Source organism: Budorcas taxicolor, chromosome 8, assembly GCF_023091745.1.
Source record: "Budorcas taxicolor isolate Tak-1 chromosome 8, Takin1.1, whole genome shotgun sequence".
Lineage (NCBI taxonomy): Eukaryota > Metazoa > Chordata > Mammalia > Artiodactyla > Bovidae > Budorcas > Budorcas taxicolor.
Window position 1 is genome coordinate 48490478 of NC_068917.1, and position 16699 is coordinate 48507176.

Here is a 16699-nt window from a genome sequence, read left to right on the forward strand (position 1 = left end):
CCCCAGGAAGTGGTGAGTTCCCACCAGGAGCAATAGCAGTAGCCATTTTCATGCAAGCAGTGAGAGTCAATCTGGTGACTGCCTTTCAGGGCCTGTCTGTGTATGTTCCCCAGTATTGATAAGGGTGCATGATACCTCCAAACAGTGTTTATCATAAGAGTCAATTTTCTTTCATTAATTCATTGATTGATTTGTTCATTCATTCAGTAATATTTAAGATGACCTATGTTTTTGTACCCCACTGGAGAAAAGTGTATTCTGATTTTCATTTATTTTCAACAGCATCATCTGAGGAAAAATAAGGCATCATGACTAAATGGGTACCAGTGATGTTTCCTTGGGAAATTAAAAGATGAAAGAAAGTGTGAAAGAAAAGGATTGTGAGGCAGTAGTAGTATTTTTTGAACTAAACCTTTTTGAGAAGTTTCTAATGGAAGTAATTTGGCGAGCCTTTGATATTTAAATCAAAAAACACATACACAAATTCATTAATCTCATTCATGAGAAATAAATTCTATTGTTTTGGCTTTCCTCATCGCTGTTGTAAGGTTCCGTTTTCTCAGGACCACTGACTAAATTTATTCTTGCCCATCATGACCTAATTGCCTCCCAAAGACCCCCACCTCCTAATACCATCACTTTGGGGCTAGGATTTAAATTTATGAGTTTGGAGGAACACAGACATTCAAACCATAGCAGTGGGTTTTATTTTATTTAAGAGGGTACTACAAATTATTCCTCTACTATCCTATTCTTGGACATTTGGGTTGTTTTCCAGTTTTTGGTTATTATGAACCCATTGCTATGACCTTTCTTGTACATGTCTTTTTGTGGGCATATACATTAATGTATGTACCTAAAGGTGAATTGCTGAATCATAGGATGATAGATACTCAACTTCATTAGAAACTGCCAATGGTTTCCCATAGTGGTTGTACCATTTTCTAATTGCTTCTTAGACTTTCAGCCAGTTCTATCTTTAGCCTCACTTTTACCTCCAGAGGTATCTGCTGCCACCCATTTTTGAACATGTGGCGACTGAGGAATAAATTCTTCTATTTGGGCTTTCGTCATTGCTGTTGTAGGATTCAGTTTTCTTAGGAGCCCTGAGTCAATTCATGCTTGCACACTGGCTTTGTAACTTCTAAAATTTTTCCTCTTGGTCCTTATGAATTTCTGCATTAAAAATATTTCCTTTGTTGTCAATTTATTGGGTTTTCAGGACTTAGTAGAACTAAATACTTGTGTTCAATTCACTATTTTAAACCTATTCATTTTAAGCTATTCTACCTTCACACTATTAGTGAAACTATTTATTTAAAGATACATAGTTTATTTTCAGGTGAATCTTAAGTTTAGAGCAGTAGGGAACTAAGAAGCAAAATAAAACTCCTTAAGCAGCAGGGAAAGGTCAGTCTATTTAGAGATAGAAATATTGTATCAAAAAGGACTCAACAATACCAAGCTGTGATAGCCATAATTATTTAATGATGTTATGTGCTGCTAAGTTGCTTCAGTCGTGTCCGACTCTGTGCGACCCCAGAGACGGCAGCCCACCAGGCTCCACCATCCCTGGGATTCTCCAGGCAAGAACACTGGCGTGGGTTGCCGTTTCCTTCTCCAGTGCATGAAAGTGAAAAGTGAAAGTGAAGTCGCTCAGTCGTGTCCGACTTTTAGCGACCCCAGGGACTGCAGCCTACCAGGCTCCTCCGTCCATAGGATTTTCCAGGCAAGAGTACTGGAGTGGGTTGCCATGTGAGAAAAGTTATAACAAACCTAGACAGCATATTGAAAAGAAGAAGTATTATTTTGCTGACAAAGGTCTGTATAATCAGAGCTATAGTTTTTCCAGTAGTCATGTACAGATGTGAGAGTTGGACCATAAAGAAAGCTGAGTGATGAAGAATAGATGCTTTAGAATTGTGGTGTTGGAGAAGACTCTTGAGAGTCCCTTGGACAGCAAGGAGATCAAACCAGTCAATTCTAAAGATTTCTACCCTGAATATTCACTGGAAGGACTGATGCTGAAGCTGAAGCTCCATACTTTGGCCACCTGATGCAAAGAACTGACTTGGAAAAGACCCTGATCCTGGGAGCGATTGAGGGCAGGAGGAGAAGTGGACGACAGAGGATGAGATGGTTGAATGGCATCGCTGACTCAATGGACATGAGTTTGAACAAACTCTGGGAGATGGTGAAGGACAGGGAAGCCTGGCGTGCTGCAGTCCGTGGGCTCACAAAGAGTTGGACACGGCTGAGCGACTGAACAACAATGTGATGGAAATTATGAAGAACTTTCAGCAGGTTGGAATAAGGAAATTGCAGGTGATGTTTCTTATTAGATGGCTTCCCCAGACTGATTCTTTATTGGGTCACTTCATTGAGACCTGGAATGGACTGGGGACACATTTGCAAGAGATCGGTGTTAAGGTGAATTCCAAATACTCAATTGAAAAACATACTTCCAAGGACTTCCCTGGGAGGTCCAGTGGTTAAGACTCCACACTTACATTACAGGGGGATAGATTCCATCCCTGGAGGGGAAATTTAAGATCCCACATACTGTGTGGGGTAGCCAAAAATAGAAAAGAAAAGACAAACATACCTTTTGTGGCAAGCTACCTGGTGTATGTATGCTGCTGCTAAGTCACTTCAGTCGTGTTCAACTCTGTGCGACCCCATAGATGGCAGCCCACCAGGCTCCCCCGTCCCTGGGATTCTCCAGGCAAGAATGCTGGAGTGGGCTGCCATTTCCTTCTCCAATGCATGAAAGTGAAAAGTGAAAGGGAAGTCGTTCAGTTGTGTCCGACTCATAGCAACCCCATGGACTGCAGCCTACCATGCTCCTCCATCCATGGGATTTTCCAGGCAAGAGTGTATAAGTATCAGAAAATACATATGATTCAAGTTAGTAACAATGAAACTGAAACTGTTAAAGGCTTAACTCATGTTGCCAGTCCTTGTGAAAGGACTACCTCTTTGTATCTTGGATTTTGGATTTTGCTCTTGAAAGTCACAGGATGCAATGAGGCAAACTCTCTACTTCTTGGGTCTCTCAGTCTTTCACGGCTAAAATATAAATTCTAGAAAGACTTTTCTCCATGAACGCTGGGTTTTTCTGTTTCTTGTTGGTAAATCCCAACTTCCCAGGTGGTGTTAGTGGTAAAGAACCCATCTGCCAATGCAGGGTTTGAAAGAAATGCAAGTTTGACCCCTGAGTTGAGAAGAACCCCTGGAGGAAGGCATGGCAACCCACTCCAGTGTTCCTGCCTGGAGAATTCGCATGAGCAGAGGAGCCTGCGAGGAGCCTGATGGGCTACAGTCCATAGGGTCGCACAGAGTCGGACACGACTGAAGTGACTTGGCATGCATGCACACACACATGTTGGTAAATCACAGTGAGGAATTGGCTTCAGTAGAATTCAGGGACTGTAACCCATGGGATTCACTTCAGTGAGCAAGTAATATTCCAGTTTGAAGTGAGAGCAATAGGAGATAGGCTTAAAGAGCAGGGAAAAAATTAGGTTAAATATATGGAAAATTTTTATAGAGCAGGTCTTGCTAAAATGCCATAATGATACCCTGACAAGAAGTTCATTAAGGGCCAGTTCGCAAAGATCTGTGCAGGGTGTAGTCCTGACAGGGGAAGGTAGTCAGAGTCTAGAATTTGGGATCATGTACTGAGGAGCCCTTGAGAAGACCTGTGACTTTCCATGAGAGACACAGCCAGCCTGAAGCTGCAGAGAAGGAACCAGGAGAATAATTACTCCAACCTCATCCTCCTCTCTCCCTTGGGTCTTCTTCCAGGGCGCCCACTGACTGAACCAAACCAGACACCAGAGGGCAGAGGAGCCCTGTTGATACAGTCTGCAGATCAGTCTCCCCGAGAGGAGGCGGGAAGTATGGGGAGCAGAGAAAGGATCTGGAGGGGCCAGTAGGAGACACCTCACACGTGTCAATGGTCAGCATGGTGGAGTGAGTTCCTAAAGCAGGCTGCAGAGAGAATTTATGGAAGAGTTTTGGAAATAATGTACCTACAGATTATTACAGGTGGACTGTAGTAACTGACTATCCTTCCCAGCTGCCATAGATTTGTTGGTGGGGCAGTTATGCATCACAAGTATAAGAACAAGTTGCTGCTACTGGAAACTAGTGAAACACATTTTGAGAAATTCATTTTATAATAAAAAGTCTTCCCCACAAAGGCAAAACGCCTATTGTTACCAACAGTAAAACTGGTTGCCTAGTATTTTGCAGCATATAAAAGATTTTCATATACATCATCTTGTGTTATTCTCTCATTAATCTTGGGAAGTACCTGGGATGATAGATCTTTTTTTTAAAACTTATTATATTGACGTATGGTTGATTTACAGTGTTGTGTTAATTTCCAGTATAGAGCAAAGTGGTTTAATTATACATATAAGTACATTATTTTTCATATTCTTTTCCATTATGGTTTATCATAGGATATTGAATATAGCTCCCTGTGTTATACAGTAGAACCTTATTGTTTATTTATCCTATATATAATGGTTTGCATCTGCTAATCCCAAACTCCCAGTCCATCTCTCTTTCACCCTCTCCCCTGCTTGGCAACCACAAGTCTGTTCTTTATGTCTGTGAGTCTGTTTCTGTTTCGTAGGTAAATTCATTTTTGTCATATTTTAGATTCCACGTATAAGTACTATCATGATACTTGTCTCTCTCACACTTACTTCACTTAGCATGATAATCCCTAGGTCCATCTATGTTATTGCAGATGACGTCATTTCTTTCTTTTTTGTGACTGAGCAGTATTCCATTGTATATATCTACCGCGTTGTCTTTATCCATTCATCTGTAGATGGACATTTAAGTTGTTTCCATGTCTTGCATATTGTAAATAGTACTGCTATTAACACAGAGATGCATGTATTTTTTCAAATTATAATTCTGTCCAGAATATGCCCCAAGTGCGATTGCTGGATCATATGGTAACTCTATTTTTTGAAAAACCTCCCTGCAGTTTTCCATAGTGTCTGCACCAATTTACATTCCTACCAACACTGTTGGAGAAGGCAATGGCACCCCACTCCAGTACTCTTGCCTGGAAAATCCTATGGACGGAGGAGCCTGGTGGGCTGCAGTCCATGGGGTTGCTAAGAGTCGGACACAACTGAGCGACTTCACTTTCGCTTTTCACTTTCATGCACTGGAGAAGGAAATGGCAACCCACGCCAGTGTTCTTGCCTGGAGAATCCCAGGGATGGTGGAGCCTGGTGGGCTGCCGTCTATGGGGTCGCACAGAGTCGGACACGACTGAAGTGACTTAGCAGTAGCAGCACCAACACTGTGGGAGGATTCCCTTTTCTCCACAGCCTCTCCAGGATTTGTGGTTTGTGGACTTTTTGATAATGGTTATTCTGACCAGTGTGAGATGGTACCTCATCATAAGTTTGATGTGCGTTTCTCTAATAATCAGTGATGTTAAGCATCTTTTTATGTGCATGTTGGCCATCTGTATGTCTTATTTGGAAAAATGTCCATTTAGATCTTCTGCCCACTTTTTAATAGGGCTTTTTGTTGTTGCTGAGTTGTATGAGCTACTTGTTTATTTTGAAAATTAAGCACCTGTCGGTTGTATCATTTGCGTGCATTTTCTCCCAGTAGGACAGTAGACCTTTCTAACAGGTGAGAAAAGCAAGTCTTATAGAGATAGAGATTGTCTGCAATATCACGGCAAGCGAGGGGAAAGCCTGAACCTGCACTAAGTGTCCTGATGAAAAATTCAGGTGCCTTCCGCAAAGAGAAATCCAGATCACAGGCAATGGTTTTTTAAAGGCAAGAATTGTTGACAATAGAAGAAAATACCAGTCTAAGAAATTCTGCTTTCAGGGTATAGCTGAGTGGGCTTTTGACTATGATGTTCTTTACTAGTAGCTGATTTTTTACTGTCTTCTGTTTGAGAGGACTCCATCTGGTGATAGATGGGGTGGATATTTGAGTCTTGGAAGTTATACCATTATAACTAGGTAAAAGCCAGATGAGTCCATTCTGAAGGTCTGTTTAAATCCTGAGTCCCGTATAACTCCAATATTTCATAGAGTTGAGCCTGATTTAATCTCTGAAAGACATGTGCTTGGTATCCTAATAGCCACCATGTCTGATATATGCTACAGTGATCTACACTAGAGTGATTAGGTGACCATTTGGCCAATGTTTGGCCAGAGTTATAATAATAGTAATAAAAAATCCATATCAGGAATAAATTTGGGAAAGAGTGCATGGCAATTTTGTACATAGCCTGTGTGCCTGGGGCAGGTCTTTATTCTGGGGTTTGCAGGTGGCCATTCTGGTGATGTGACTTTGACTGCTCATTAGCAGCCCCTCCACTGTAGAAGAGAAGCCAACCCATTAGGCAGTGAATCCCTGGGCTTTCTCTCATATTTGTTGTTCTGACATTATATGATCTCACCCTGCTGTCTTGACAGCTGGACTCAGAATTTTCTTCCGTATTTAAAAAATACATATTAAGTATAATTTATATAAACCCCAGATCGTAAGTATTCAATTAGCTAAGCTTTGACAGTTGGATATACACATGTAGCCAATATCCAAAACAAGAGAGAAAACATTTTTATCACTCCAGAAAGTTCCCTTATGTCTTCTTAATCAGTCCCCTCACATCACGCCTCCTCTGGGAGGGCAACTGCTCTTCTGATTTCTCTCACCAGGATTGTCTGTCTGTTCTTGAACTTCATGTGAGTGGAATCATACAGTATCTGGCCTGTTTTACTCAATGTAATGTCTTTGAACTGCTTGTGTTTTTGTGTATCACCAGTTTTTTTTTTTTATTGCTGGAGGTGTTCCATCATTTAAAAGTACCACAATTTTTTTATATATTCTTCTGTTGTTGGTTGGTTGAGCTCTTTTCATCTTTTCATTTTTGGCCCAGTTTGAATAAGGCTAATGTAAATATCCTTTTGTAAATTCTTTTGTGGGCAATTGCATTTATTTCTTTGGTCTATTCCTAGCAGTGAAATTGTAGGTATATGTTCAGATTTTTTGCAGTTTTTAAAAAATTATTTATTCATTTTAATTGGAGGATAATTACTTTTCAATATTGTGATGATTTTTGCCATACATCAACATGAATCGGCCGTGGGTATACATGTGTCCCACCATCCTGAACCCTCCTCCCACCTCCCTTCCCACCCTGTCCCTCTGGGTTGTCCCAGAGCACTGACTCTGGGTGTCCTGCTTCATGCACTGAATTTACACTGATTATCGTTTTACATATGGTGATGTACATGTTTCAGTGCTATTCTCTTAAATCATCCCACCCTCACCTTCTCCCACTGAGTCCAAAAGTCTGTTCTTTACATCTGTGTCTCCTTTGTCGCCCTGCATGTAGGATTGTCGTTACCATCTTTCTTGTTGTTCAGTTGCTCAGTCATGTCCGACTCTTTGTGATGCCATGGACTGCAGCATGCCAGACTTTCCTGTCCTTCACCATGTCCTGGAGCTTGCTCAAACTCAAGTCCATTGAGTCGGTGATGCCATCCAACCATCTTGTCCACTGTCATCCCCTTCTCCTCCTGCCTTCAGTCTTTCCCAGCATCAGGGTCTTTTCTAATGAGTTGGTAAAGTATTCACATCAGATAGCCACAGTATTGGAGCTTCAGCTTCAGCATCGGTCCTTCCAATGAATATTCAGGATTGATTTCCTGAATCAGGTAGCCAAAGTATTGGAGCATCAGCTTCAGCATTGGTCCTTCCAATGAATATTCAGGATGGATTTCCTTTAGGATGGACTGGTTTGATATCCTTGCAGTACAAGGGACTCTCAAGAGTCTTCTCCAACACTACAGTTCAAAAGCATCAATTTTTTGGTGCTCATCCTTGTTTATGGTCCAACTGTCACATCCATACATGACTATTGGAAAAACCATAGCTTTCACTATATGGACCTTTGTTGGCAAAGTAGTGTCTCTGCTTTTTAATATGCTGTTTAGACTGGTCATAGCTTTTCTTCCAAGAACTAAACGTCTTTTAATTTCATGGCTGCAGTCAGCATTTGCAGTGATTTTGGAGCCCAAGAAAATAAAGTCTGTCACTGTTTCCATTGTTTCCGCATGTACTTGCCATGAAGTGATGGGACCGGATGCCATGATCTTAGTTTTTTGGATGTTGAATTTTAAGCCAGCTTTTTAAAGCTGGGTCATATGGCATTTCTATTCCCAGTTTTTTAAGGAATGTCAACACTGTTCTCCATAGCAGCTATACCAGTTTGCATTCCCACCAGCAGTGTAAGAGGTTTCCTTTTTCTTCACACCCTCTCCAGCATTTACTGCTTGTAGACTTTTGTTTATGACGATGGGCATTCTGACCAGTGCGAGATGATACCTTATTGTGGTTTTGATTTGCATTTCTCTAATGATGAGTGATGTTGAGCATCTTTTCACATATTTATTAACCATCTGTATGTTTTTTATTTTAGAATAGTTTTAGTTTTACAGAAGCATTTCCCAGGTGATGCTAATGGTAAAGAATCCACCTGCCAATGCAGGAGATGCAGGAGACGAGTGTTCAATCCTTGGGTTGGGAAGATCCCCTGGAGTAGGAATCGCAGCTCATTCCAGTATTCTTGCCTGGAGAATTCCATGGAAAGAGGATCCTGGTAGGCTACAGTTCATGGGGCCTCAGAGAGTCAGACACGACTGTGTAAGCACAGTTGCATAGAAATATTGTATGGCTGGTACAGCGTGGCCCTGTATACCCCATACCCAGTTTCCTCTATTATTGATACCTGACACTGGCATGTTACATTTGGCACCATTAAGGAACCAGTATTGATATACTGAAAGTGAAAAGTGCAAGTGCTAGTCGCTCAGTCGTGTCCAACTCTTTGCAACCCTGTGCACTGTAGCCCTCAAGGCTCCTCTGTCCGTGGGATTCTCCAGGCAAGAATATTAGAGTGGGTTGCCATTTCCTTCTCCAGGGGATCTTTCCAACCCTGGGATTGAACCCTGGGTTGAAAAATCAGGTTGAAAAATCCTTTGTAGTTTCTAATCTGTGCTAAGTAAATACTGGCTTCTTGATTGATTTCTGTCAGTTCTTAATCACTTAGCATAGTATTTGTAATATTTAACTTTGGAGATGAGTACTTGGAAGATCATTGCACACCTTTTCTTTAGTACCAATGGTGTTTGGAACTGAAAAAAAGACTCACCTATATTTTATTTTTACACATATACTATGATTTCTGGCTGGTAATGGCTCTGAACTCCTTGATTTTCCTGGGTTCCACTTACGTTCTAGAATTCTCCATTTATCCAATTACCATGATTCTGTAAAATTTGGAAGAAATAACAGTGGCTCAAGGAGAAAATAGCCATGGCTTAATGTCTTGTACAGCTAAAAGTCAGGACTCTATTATTTGCAAAGAGGAAGAAAAATAGGGACTTGAAATTGAGAAGACTTGAGGGTCAGTGGCATTCCTCAGCACAATTTAAAGCATTCTAAAAAGTAGGGGGGAAAAGTTTGCCCGTTAAGAACATGATTCTGACTTTTCTTTTTTTTCTCTAGGGAAAGAATGAGTCTTTTTACTTAGAAAAAAGTCTGTCTCTGAATTCAGCCGTCACCTTTTCCCTAACTGCCTCTTTTCTTGCTGTTTCAGGTGAACCTCTTTGTACTGCTGTCTGTGGTGTGTGTCCTCCTGAATTTAGCCGGATTTATTCTTGGCTGCCAGGGTGCTCAGTTTGTGTCCAGTGTGCCCAGGTGTGATCTGGTAAGCTGTCCTGAAGCATCACTTTGTGCCTATGCCAACCGTGGCCTGCCCAGCATTCTTGGGTGCCAGTGTGTGTCTGGACACAGGACCACACAGTGTCCTAAAGTGAGACCTGAAGTTGGTAAAAGGAGGTGGGAAAACCAAATACAGAACTAACTGCTAATTATTTTACTCAGATTGTCGATTAGTTTTTCTAAAGCAGGGACCAGCCAGTAGAGCCCCCAAACCACAGCAATATAATGCATCATTAGTCAGTGAATAGATGGACCAGTTGTCCACAATCAGGATCTATCTGCTCTCGTCTTAAGAGAAAAGATGGATATTATCAGAATTCAGGTTAGCAGTCCTTTATCTGAAACTTCTGGAGGCCTTTCAGCATTCAGAGTTTTTCCAGTTTTTAGAAGATAAGTGTGACACATAGACTGTTTATTCTTTAACAACTCAGTGGAGTTGGGAGACAGCAGACTGTAATCAAAATTTTTGGTGTCCAGAGCTTTGGGGGTTTCAGAATCAGAGATAAGAGGTTGTGAACCTGTGTTATCCCATTTTTTTTTTCTAATTTTTAATTGTGGTAAAATATACATAGCATAAAATATACCATCCTAACCATTCATTAGTGTTAAATACATTCACCTCATTGTGCAGCCAATCTTCAGAACTCTTTCCATCTTGCAAAGCTGACATCATACATTTTACTTTATTTAAAAATTATTTATTTATTTATGGCTGCGCTGGGTCTCATTGCTGCGTACTGGCTTTCTCCAGTTGCAGAGGGGTGGGGGCTGCTGTCTAGTTGCAGTGCGTGGGCCTCTCATCGTGGCGGCTTCTCCTGTTGTGGTGCATGGGCGCAGTTGCCCCACTGCATGTAGAGTCTTCCCAGGCTAGGGATCAAACCCATGTCCCTTGCATGGCGGGCGGGTTCTTGACCACCAGGGAAATCCAACACTATATATTCTAAACTGCTACTCTCCATTCCCTCTTCCCTCTGGCCTCTGCCAACCACTCTTCTACTTGATGATGCTACGGATTTGACGGCTCTGGTTGTCTGATGTAAGTGGGATCACCCAGTATTTGTCTTTCAGTAAGTGTTTATTTCACTTAGTATAACACCCTCAATACATCCGCATGTTGTAGTAGGTGTCAAAATTTCCTCTCTTTTTAAGGCTCTTTTTAATGAGAAATATTTCACTGTATGTAGAGGTCACATTGTGTTTACCCTTCATCCATTGGAGGACTAGGATTCTTTCTACCTTTTGGCTGTTGTAAACAATGCTGTCATGGAAATGGGTCAATTCTCTGGAGTATGTGCCCAGAAGTAAAATTTCTGGCGATCTCTGAACTTTTTAAGAGGACTTTTCCGTGACAAATATCTCCCTGTGGCAAAAAGCAAAAGAAGTGGACTCCTGGGGATTCCCTGACCATCCAGTGGTTAAGACTCCATGCTCCCAATGTGGGGGGCACAGGTCAGGAAACTAAGATTCAGCATGTCTCACGACATGTCCCCCACCCCCTAAGTGGACTCTTTACGAGTTATAGTAAACCTCATCTATTTGGGACTTGTTTCCATGGCATTCTCACCCAGTCAAAAACCAGCAGGATGCAAGTGAAGGCCACCGTGTCTCTTACAGCACTGTGATGGAATCTGTGCAGAAAGCTCATGATCTCCCCAGATGGGAAGATTCCTCGGGGACTCAGTAAAAACTTGTTGCTCTTAACAACCCTTCACAGTTTTAAAAAAGTTTTTGTCATTTTGTTGCTTAATAACCTTAAGTTTTGGAAGCACAGGCTCACCGTGTTTCCTGATGTTTAAGGCCCTCTATGACTTGCCCTTGTCCCTCTCTCCCACTGTCATCAAGCCCAGCCCACAAGCCACCTAGGTTCCTGCCCTACTTTGCTCTTCCTGACAATGCCTCTCCCCTGACCATCCCCTGTCCCTTACTTCTCTGTTCATCCAAATAGGATTGGCCTTTTAATGCCTCTTTCAATGATTATCTTTCAAAGGAAGTAGTCCCCGATCCCCAGAGAAGATAATCTTTCAGAATTCCTGTCTGTCCATCTCTGAAACATTTCTCCTTTTCTTTTTTGGGCTAAAGGTGTTCACACACTTGTCTTCTCTCTTTTCCTGTTCTGGAATCTCCCCGAGGACAGTGTCTGGCTCTCCATCTTCTGGGGAGTTTTCAACAGCACCTCCTCACACACTTCTTTATATACACAGAGTTCTCAGAAAAAAAATTTTAAACAAGGCTCGATCTCCCTGTCACTAATCACACAGAAAATTGGAAGGGACAAAGAGAACAGACACAGCAGAGAAGTGAAAAGTCTTAATACATTGAAAGATAATTCAACAAAAGAGTAGCATCTATTCTATGCAAGACACCATACTAGAGACTGCAGAGAGCAGAAAGAAAAGTCAGGCATCATTTCTGACCTAGAAGTTTATCACAGAACATGGGGAGTGCGGTCACTGCGGCAAGTGCTTGATCAGTGTGTGCGGAGGGAATGAATAAACATGGAAAGCCAGGGAGACTGCGTGCAGCCATCAGAGTGAGACATGGTGTTCTGGGGATGCAAAAGAGAAGGTCTTGGACCCTTGGGAAGGTGGGAAAAGGATGCCTGGGACATCGGTATTTGAGATGGGCCCTGAACGATAATAAGCAAAGGGAGTGAGTTGAAGCCAGGAGAGGAGATTCTGAGTGCAGTGGTCAGAAGTTAGCCCAAGTGGTAGATCACTGGGGACTCTGGAACAAACAGAAGCCAAATTGCAAGGTGTAAAGGTCCATACAATTGACTTTTCTGAGAAATTCTGTGGTTCTCTACCTTGACTGCTGTTAGAATCACCTGGGGAACTTTTTAAAAAGAATATCCAAGCTTGGGCCCTATACCCAGATATTCTCAGTTGCCCTGAAGTGGGGGCCTGGACATCAGTATTTTTTTTTTAAAGCTTTTAAGTATATTTTTATTTTTATTTATTTATTTTTTAATGGTTAATTTTTTTTTAAGTTTTATTTATACTTTATTTTACTTTACAATACTGTATTGGTTTTGCCATACCTTGACATGAAATTTCCCACTACCACAAAACCAACTCTGAGATTGTTTCTGATTATATGATTGTAAAAATTGGACAATCCTTAAAAGTGTGGGATGGAACTTAAAAATCATTTGAAACCTCAGTATTCTTGGATATCATAGTTAATCATTTGACACTTTTTTGTGTGTCTTTATGAATAAAAACATTCATCAACAGGACTGTATTGTAGTTAGTTTTCACTAGGGAGCCTGTTTGACAAGTGGAGTCATTCTGAGGAAGGGATGTTTTCCTTCCCTCTTTGCCTCACCATCCACATGTCATTCCAAATCCACAGTAATAAGCTGGGGGGTTTCCTTTCATGTTTTCACGCTTATGTAACCTTGCATAGATGTGTCTGGGGTGGGGCTTTGTTGTTCAGTTACTCAGTCACGTCCAACTCTTTGTGACCCCATGGACTGCAGCACGGCAGGCTTCCCTGTCCTTCACTATCTCCTGGAGCTTGCTCAAACTCATGTCCATTGACTCAGTGATGCCATCCAACAATCTCGTCCTCTGTCGTCCCCTTCTTCTCCTGCCTTCAGTAGTTCCCAGCATCAGGGTTTTTTCCAGTGAGTCAGCTCTTTGCTTCAGGTGGCTCAAGTATTGGAGCTTCACCTTCAGCATTGGTCCTTCCAATGAATATTCAAGATTGATTTCCTTTAGGATAGACTGGTTTGATCTTGCAGTTCAAGGGATTCTCAAGAGTCTTCTCCAACACCACAGTTCAAAAGCGTCAGTTCTTCAGCGCTCATCCTTCTTTATGGTCCAACTCTCACATCCATACATAACTACTGGAAAAATCATAGCTTTGACTATTTGGACCTTTGTTGGCAAAGTAATGTCTCTGCTTTTTAATATGCTGTCTAGGTTTGCCATGACTTATTTTTCAGACATGGAATCTGTTGTATCCACTTACCTGTATATTGTTTTTCTGACTTAAAATTACATGAGGTACAGCTCTGATATCTTTTTTTTCCCCTTTGAGCAGCTCAGTTGTCTGTTTTCTTGTTGTCTGTTGTGGTTTGGATTTTGGCCGATAAAAGCAATGCTGCTGTGAATACCACTCTGCATATCCCCACGGGAGCTGTTGACCTAAGTGGGCTAGTCTCCCAGGACAGGGATTATTCTTCTGTTTGTCTCATCTTTTTATAGCTCATTCAGCCATTTGATGATTGTATTCTTTTTTTTTTTTAATGAAGATAAAATTTGCCAACAGTTAAATGACCAGGTTTCAAGTGCACAGTTCATCAAGTTTTGACCAGTGTGTATATTCATCATAACAAATACACTCCTGTTCAGACAAGATAGGGAGCATTTTCATTACTTTAGAGAGTTCTTTGCTGCCTCCCAACCACTGTTCCAGTTTCATTCACCGTAGATTAGTTTTGCCTGTTCGTGAATTTCACACAAGTGGAGTTGTGTGGTATGTACCTTTTTGTGTCTGACCTATCTCAGCATGATGTTTTTGAGATTCATCCATGTTTCGGGGGTCATATCAGTTGTTTGCTCTTTTTCTTAAAAAAAAAATTATTTATTTTAATTGGAGGCTAATTGCTGTACAATATTGTAGTGGTTTTTGCCATACATTACATGAGTCAGCCATGGGTTCCCCATCCTGAACCCCGCTCCCACCTCCCTCCCCATCCCATCCCTCAGGGTCATCCCAGTACACCAGCCCCAAGCATCCTGTATCATGCATTGAACCTGACTTGAAATCTGTTTCACATATGATAATATACATGTTTCAATGCTGTTCTCTCAAATCATCCCACCCTCACCTTCTCCCACGGAGTCCAAAAGACTGTTCTTTACATCTTTGTCTCTTTTGCTGTCTCGCATATAGGGTCATCGTTACTATCTTTCTAAATTCCATATATATGCATTAGTATACTGTATTGGTGTTTTTCTTTCTGACTTACTTCACTCTATAATAGGCTCCAGTTTCATCCACCTCATTTGAATTGATTCAAATGCATTTTTTTAATGGTTGAGTAATACTCCATTGTGTATATGTACCACAGCTTTCTTATCCATTCATCTGCCAATGGACATCTAGGTTGCTTCCATGTCCTGGCTATTGTAAACAGTGCTGCGATGAACATTGGGGTACACGTGTCTCTTTCAATTCTGGTTTCCTCACTGTGTATGCCCAGCAGTGGGATTGCTAGGTCATATGGCAATTCTATTTCCAGTTTTTAAAGGAATCTCCACACTGTTCTCCATAGTGGCTGTACTAGTTTGCAATCCCACCAACAGTGTAAGAGAGTTCCCTTTTCTCCACACCCTCTCCAGCATTTATTGTTTGTAGACTCTTTGATAGCAGCCATTCTGATTGGCATGAGATGGTACCTCACTGTGGTTTTGATTTGCATTTCTCTGATTATGAGTGATGTTGAACATCTTTTCATGTGTTTGTTAGCCATCTGTATGTCTTCTTTGGAGAAATGTCTGTTTAGTTCTTTGGCCCATTTTTAGATTGGGTCGTTTATTTTCCTGGAATTGAGCTGCAGGAGCTACTTGTATATTTTTGAGGTTAATTCTTTGTCAGTTGCTTCACTTGCTATTATTTTTTCCCATTCTGAAGACTGTCATTTCACCTTGCTTATAGTTTCCTTCGTTATGCAAAAGCTTTTAAGTGTAATTAGGTCCCATTTGTTTATTTTTGCTTTTATTTCCATTACTCTTGGAGGTGCTCTTTATTTTTTTTAACCAGGGCAATATTTCATGATATAAAAATACTATAACTTGTTTTATCAGTTCTCCTGATAATTGGGTTGTTTCCAGTTTGGGGGTATTATGAACAAAGTTGTTGTGAACATTTTTGTGTATTTTTTCTTGGTCGACCTGTTTTCATTTCTCTTGAGTAAGCACACAGGTGTAGAATTGTTGGGCTGTGTGGTGAATGTATGTTTAACTTTGTAAGAACTGCTAAATGGTTTTCCGAAGTAGATGGGGAATAAGTATATTTAATTAAAGGGCTTTAACTTACTTTTCCACCTACAACATGTTACTCTAATTTTTACCAGTCTGATGGGATTGAGTCCAGATCTCATTGTTACTTTAAGTTGCAGTTTCCTGATTGATAGAGGTGGTACAGCATTTTGGGGAAAACTTTACAGAAAATTTTAATATGTGGCTAGGGTAGAGAACTGTAGTAATGGATGATAGGAGGAAGAAGAAGATCTTCTATTTTACGTTTAATGTTGCTCAGTCGTGTCCGACTCTTTGCGACCCCATGGACTAAGTCCATGAAATTCTCTAGGCCAGAATACTGGAATGGGTAGCCTATCCCTTCTCCAGGGGATCTTCCCAACCCAGGGATTGAACCCCGGTCTCCTGCTTTGTGGGTGGATTCTTTACCAGCTGAGCCATAAGAAGCCCAAGAATACTGGGGTGCGTAGCATATCCCTTCACCACAGGATCTTCCCAACCCAGGAATCAAACCGGGGTCTCCTGCATGGCGGGGGATCCTTTACCAACTGAGCTATCAGGGAAGCCAAAAGTCTGACCCTTGTGGTTTGTTTCCTCCTGCCGTTAAAGAGAGAGAGAAACGATGTCTGACACTTGCAGCCTGTTTCCTCCATTTGGAGACCCCTAGCCTTCCTACCTGTTCCCGTCTCATTCCCCCCCGTTTCTTTTAGGAGAATTCTGTTGCCTAGGGAAGGGTACATCGTCCCTAAATTGTTGAGGCAACATATTCTCATATTGAGGGTCTCTAATCCAGGGGCCCCAAGTAGTAGTTGGAAGAAGCTGCCGCAGTGGCAGGAGTTTGAGCAGCCGTTTGAAACTTAAAAGCCTTCATGCGGCTAGAAACAAATCCAGCCACACAGTTACAGATGCAGGCAGCAAACAGCAAA

At 41.5% G+C, this 16699-nt stretch overlaps 1 protein-coding gene across 1 annotated transcript in view; it reads left to right on the forward strand.

Moving 5' to 3' along the window:
* Positions 1–16699, forward strand: part of ENTREP1 (endosomal transmembrane epsin interactor 1) — a 76346-nt gene that overhangs the window by 32289 nt on the left and 27358 nt on the right. Inside the window, exon 3 of the mRNA XM_052644915.1 lies at positions 9662–9772. Coding sequence (XP_052500875.1) covers positions 9662–9772 — 111 coding nt within the window. The remainder of the gene's footprint in view (positions 1–9661; positions 9773–16699) is intronic.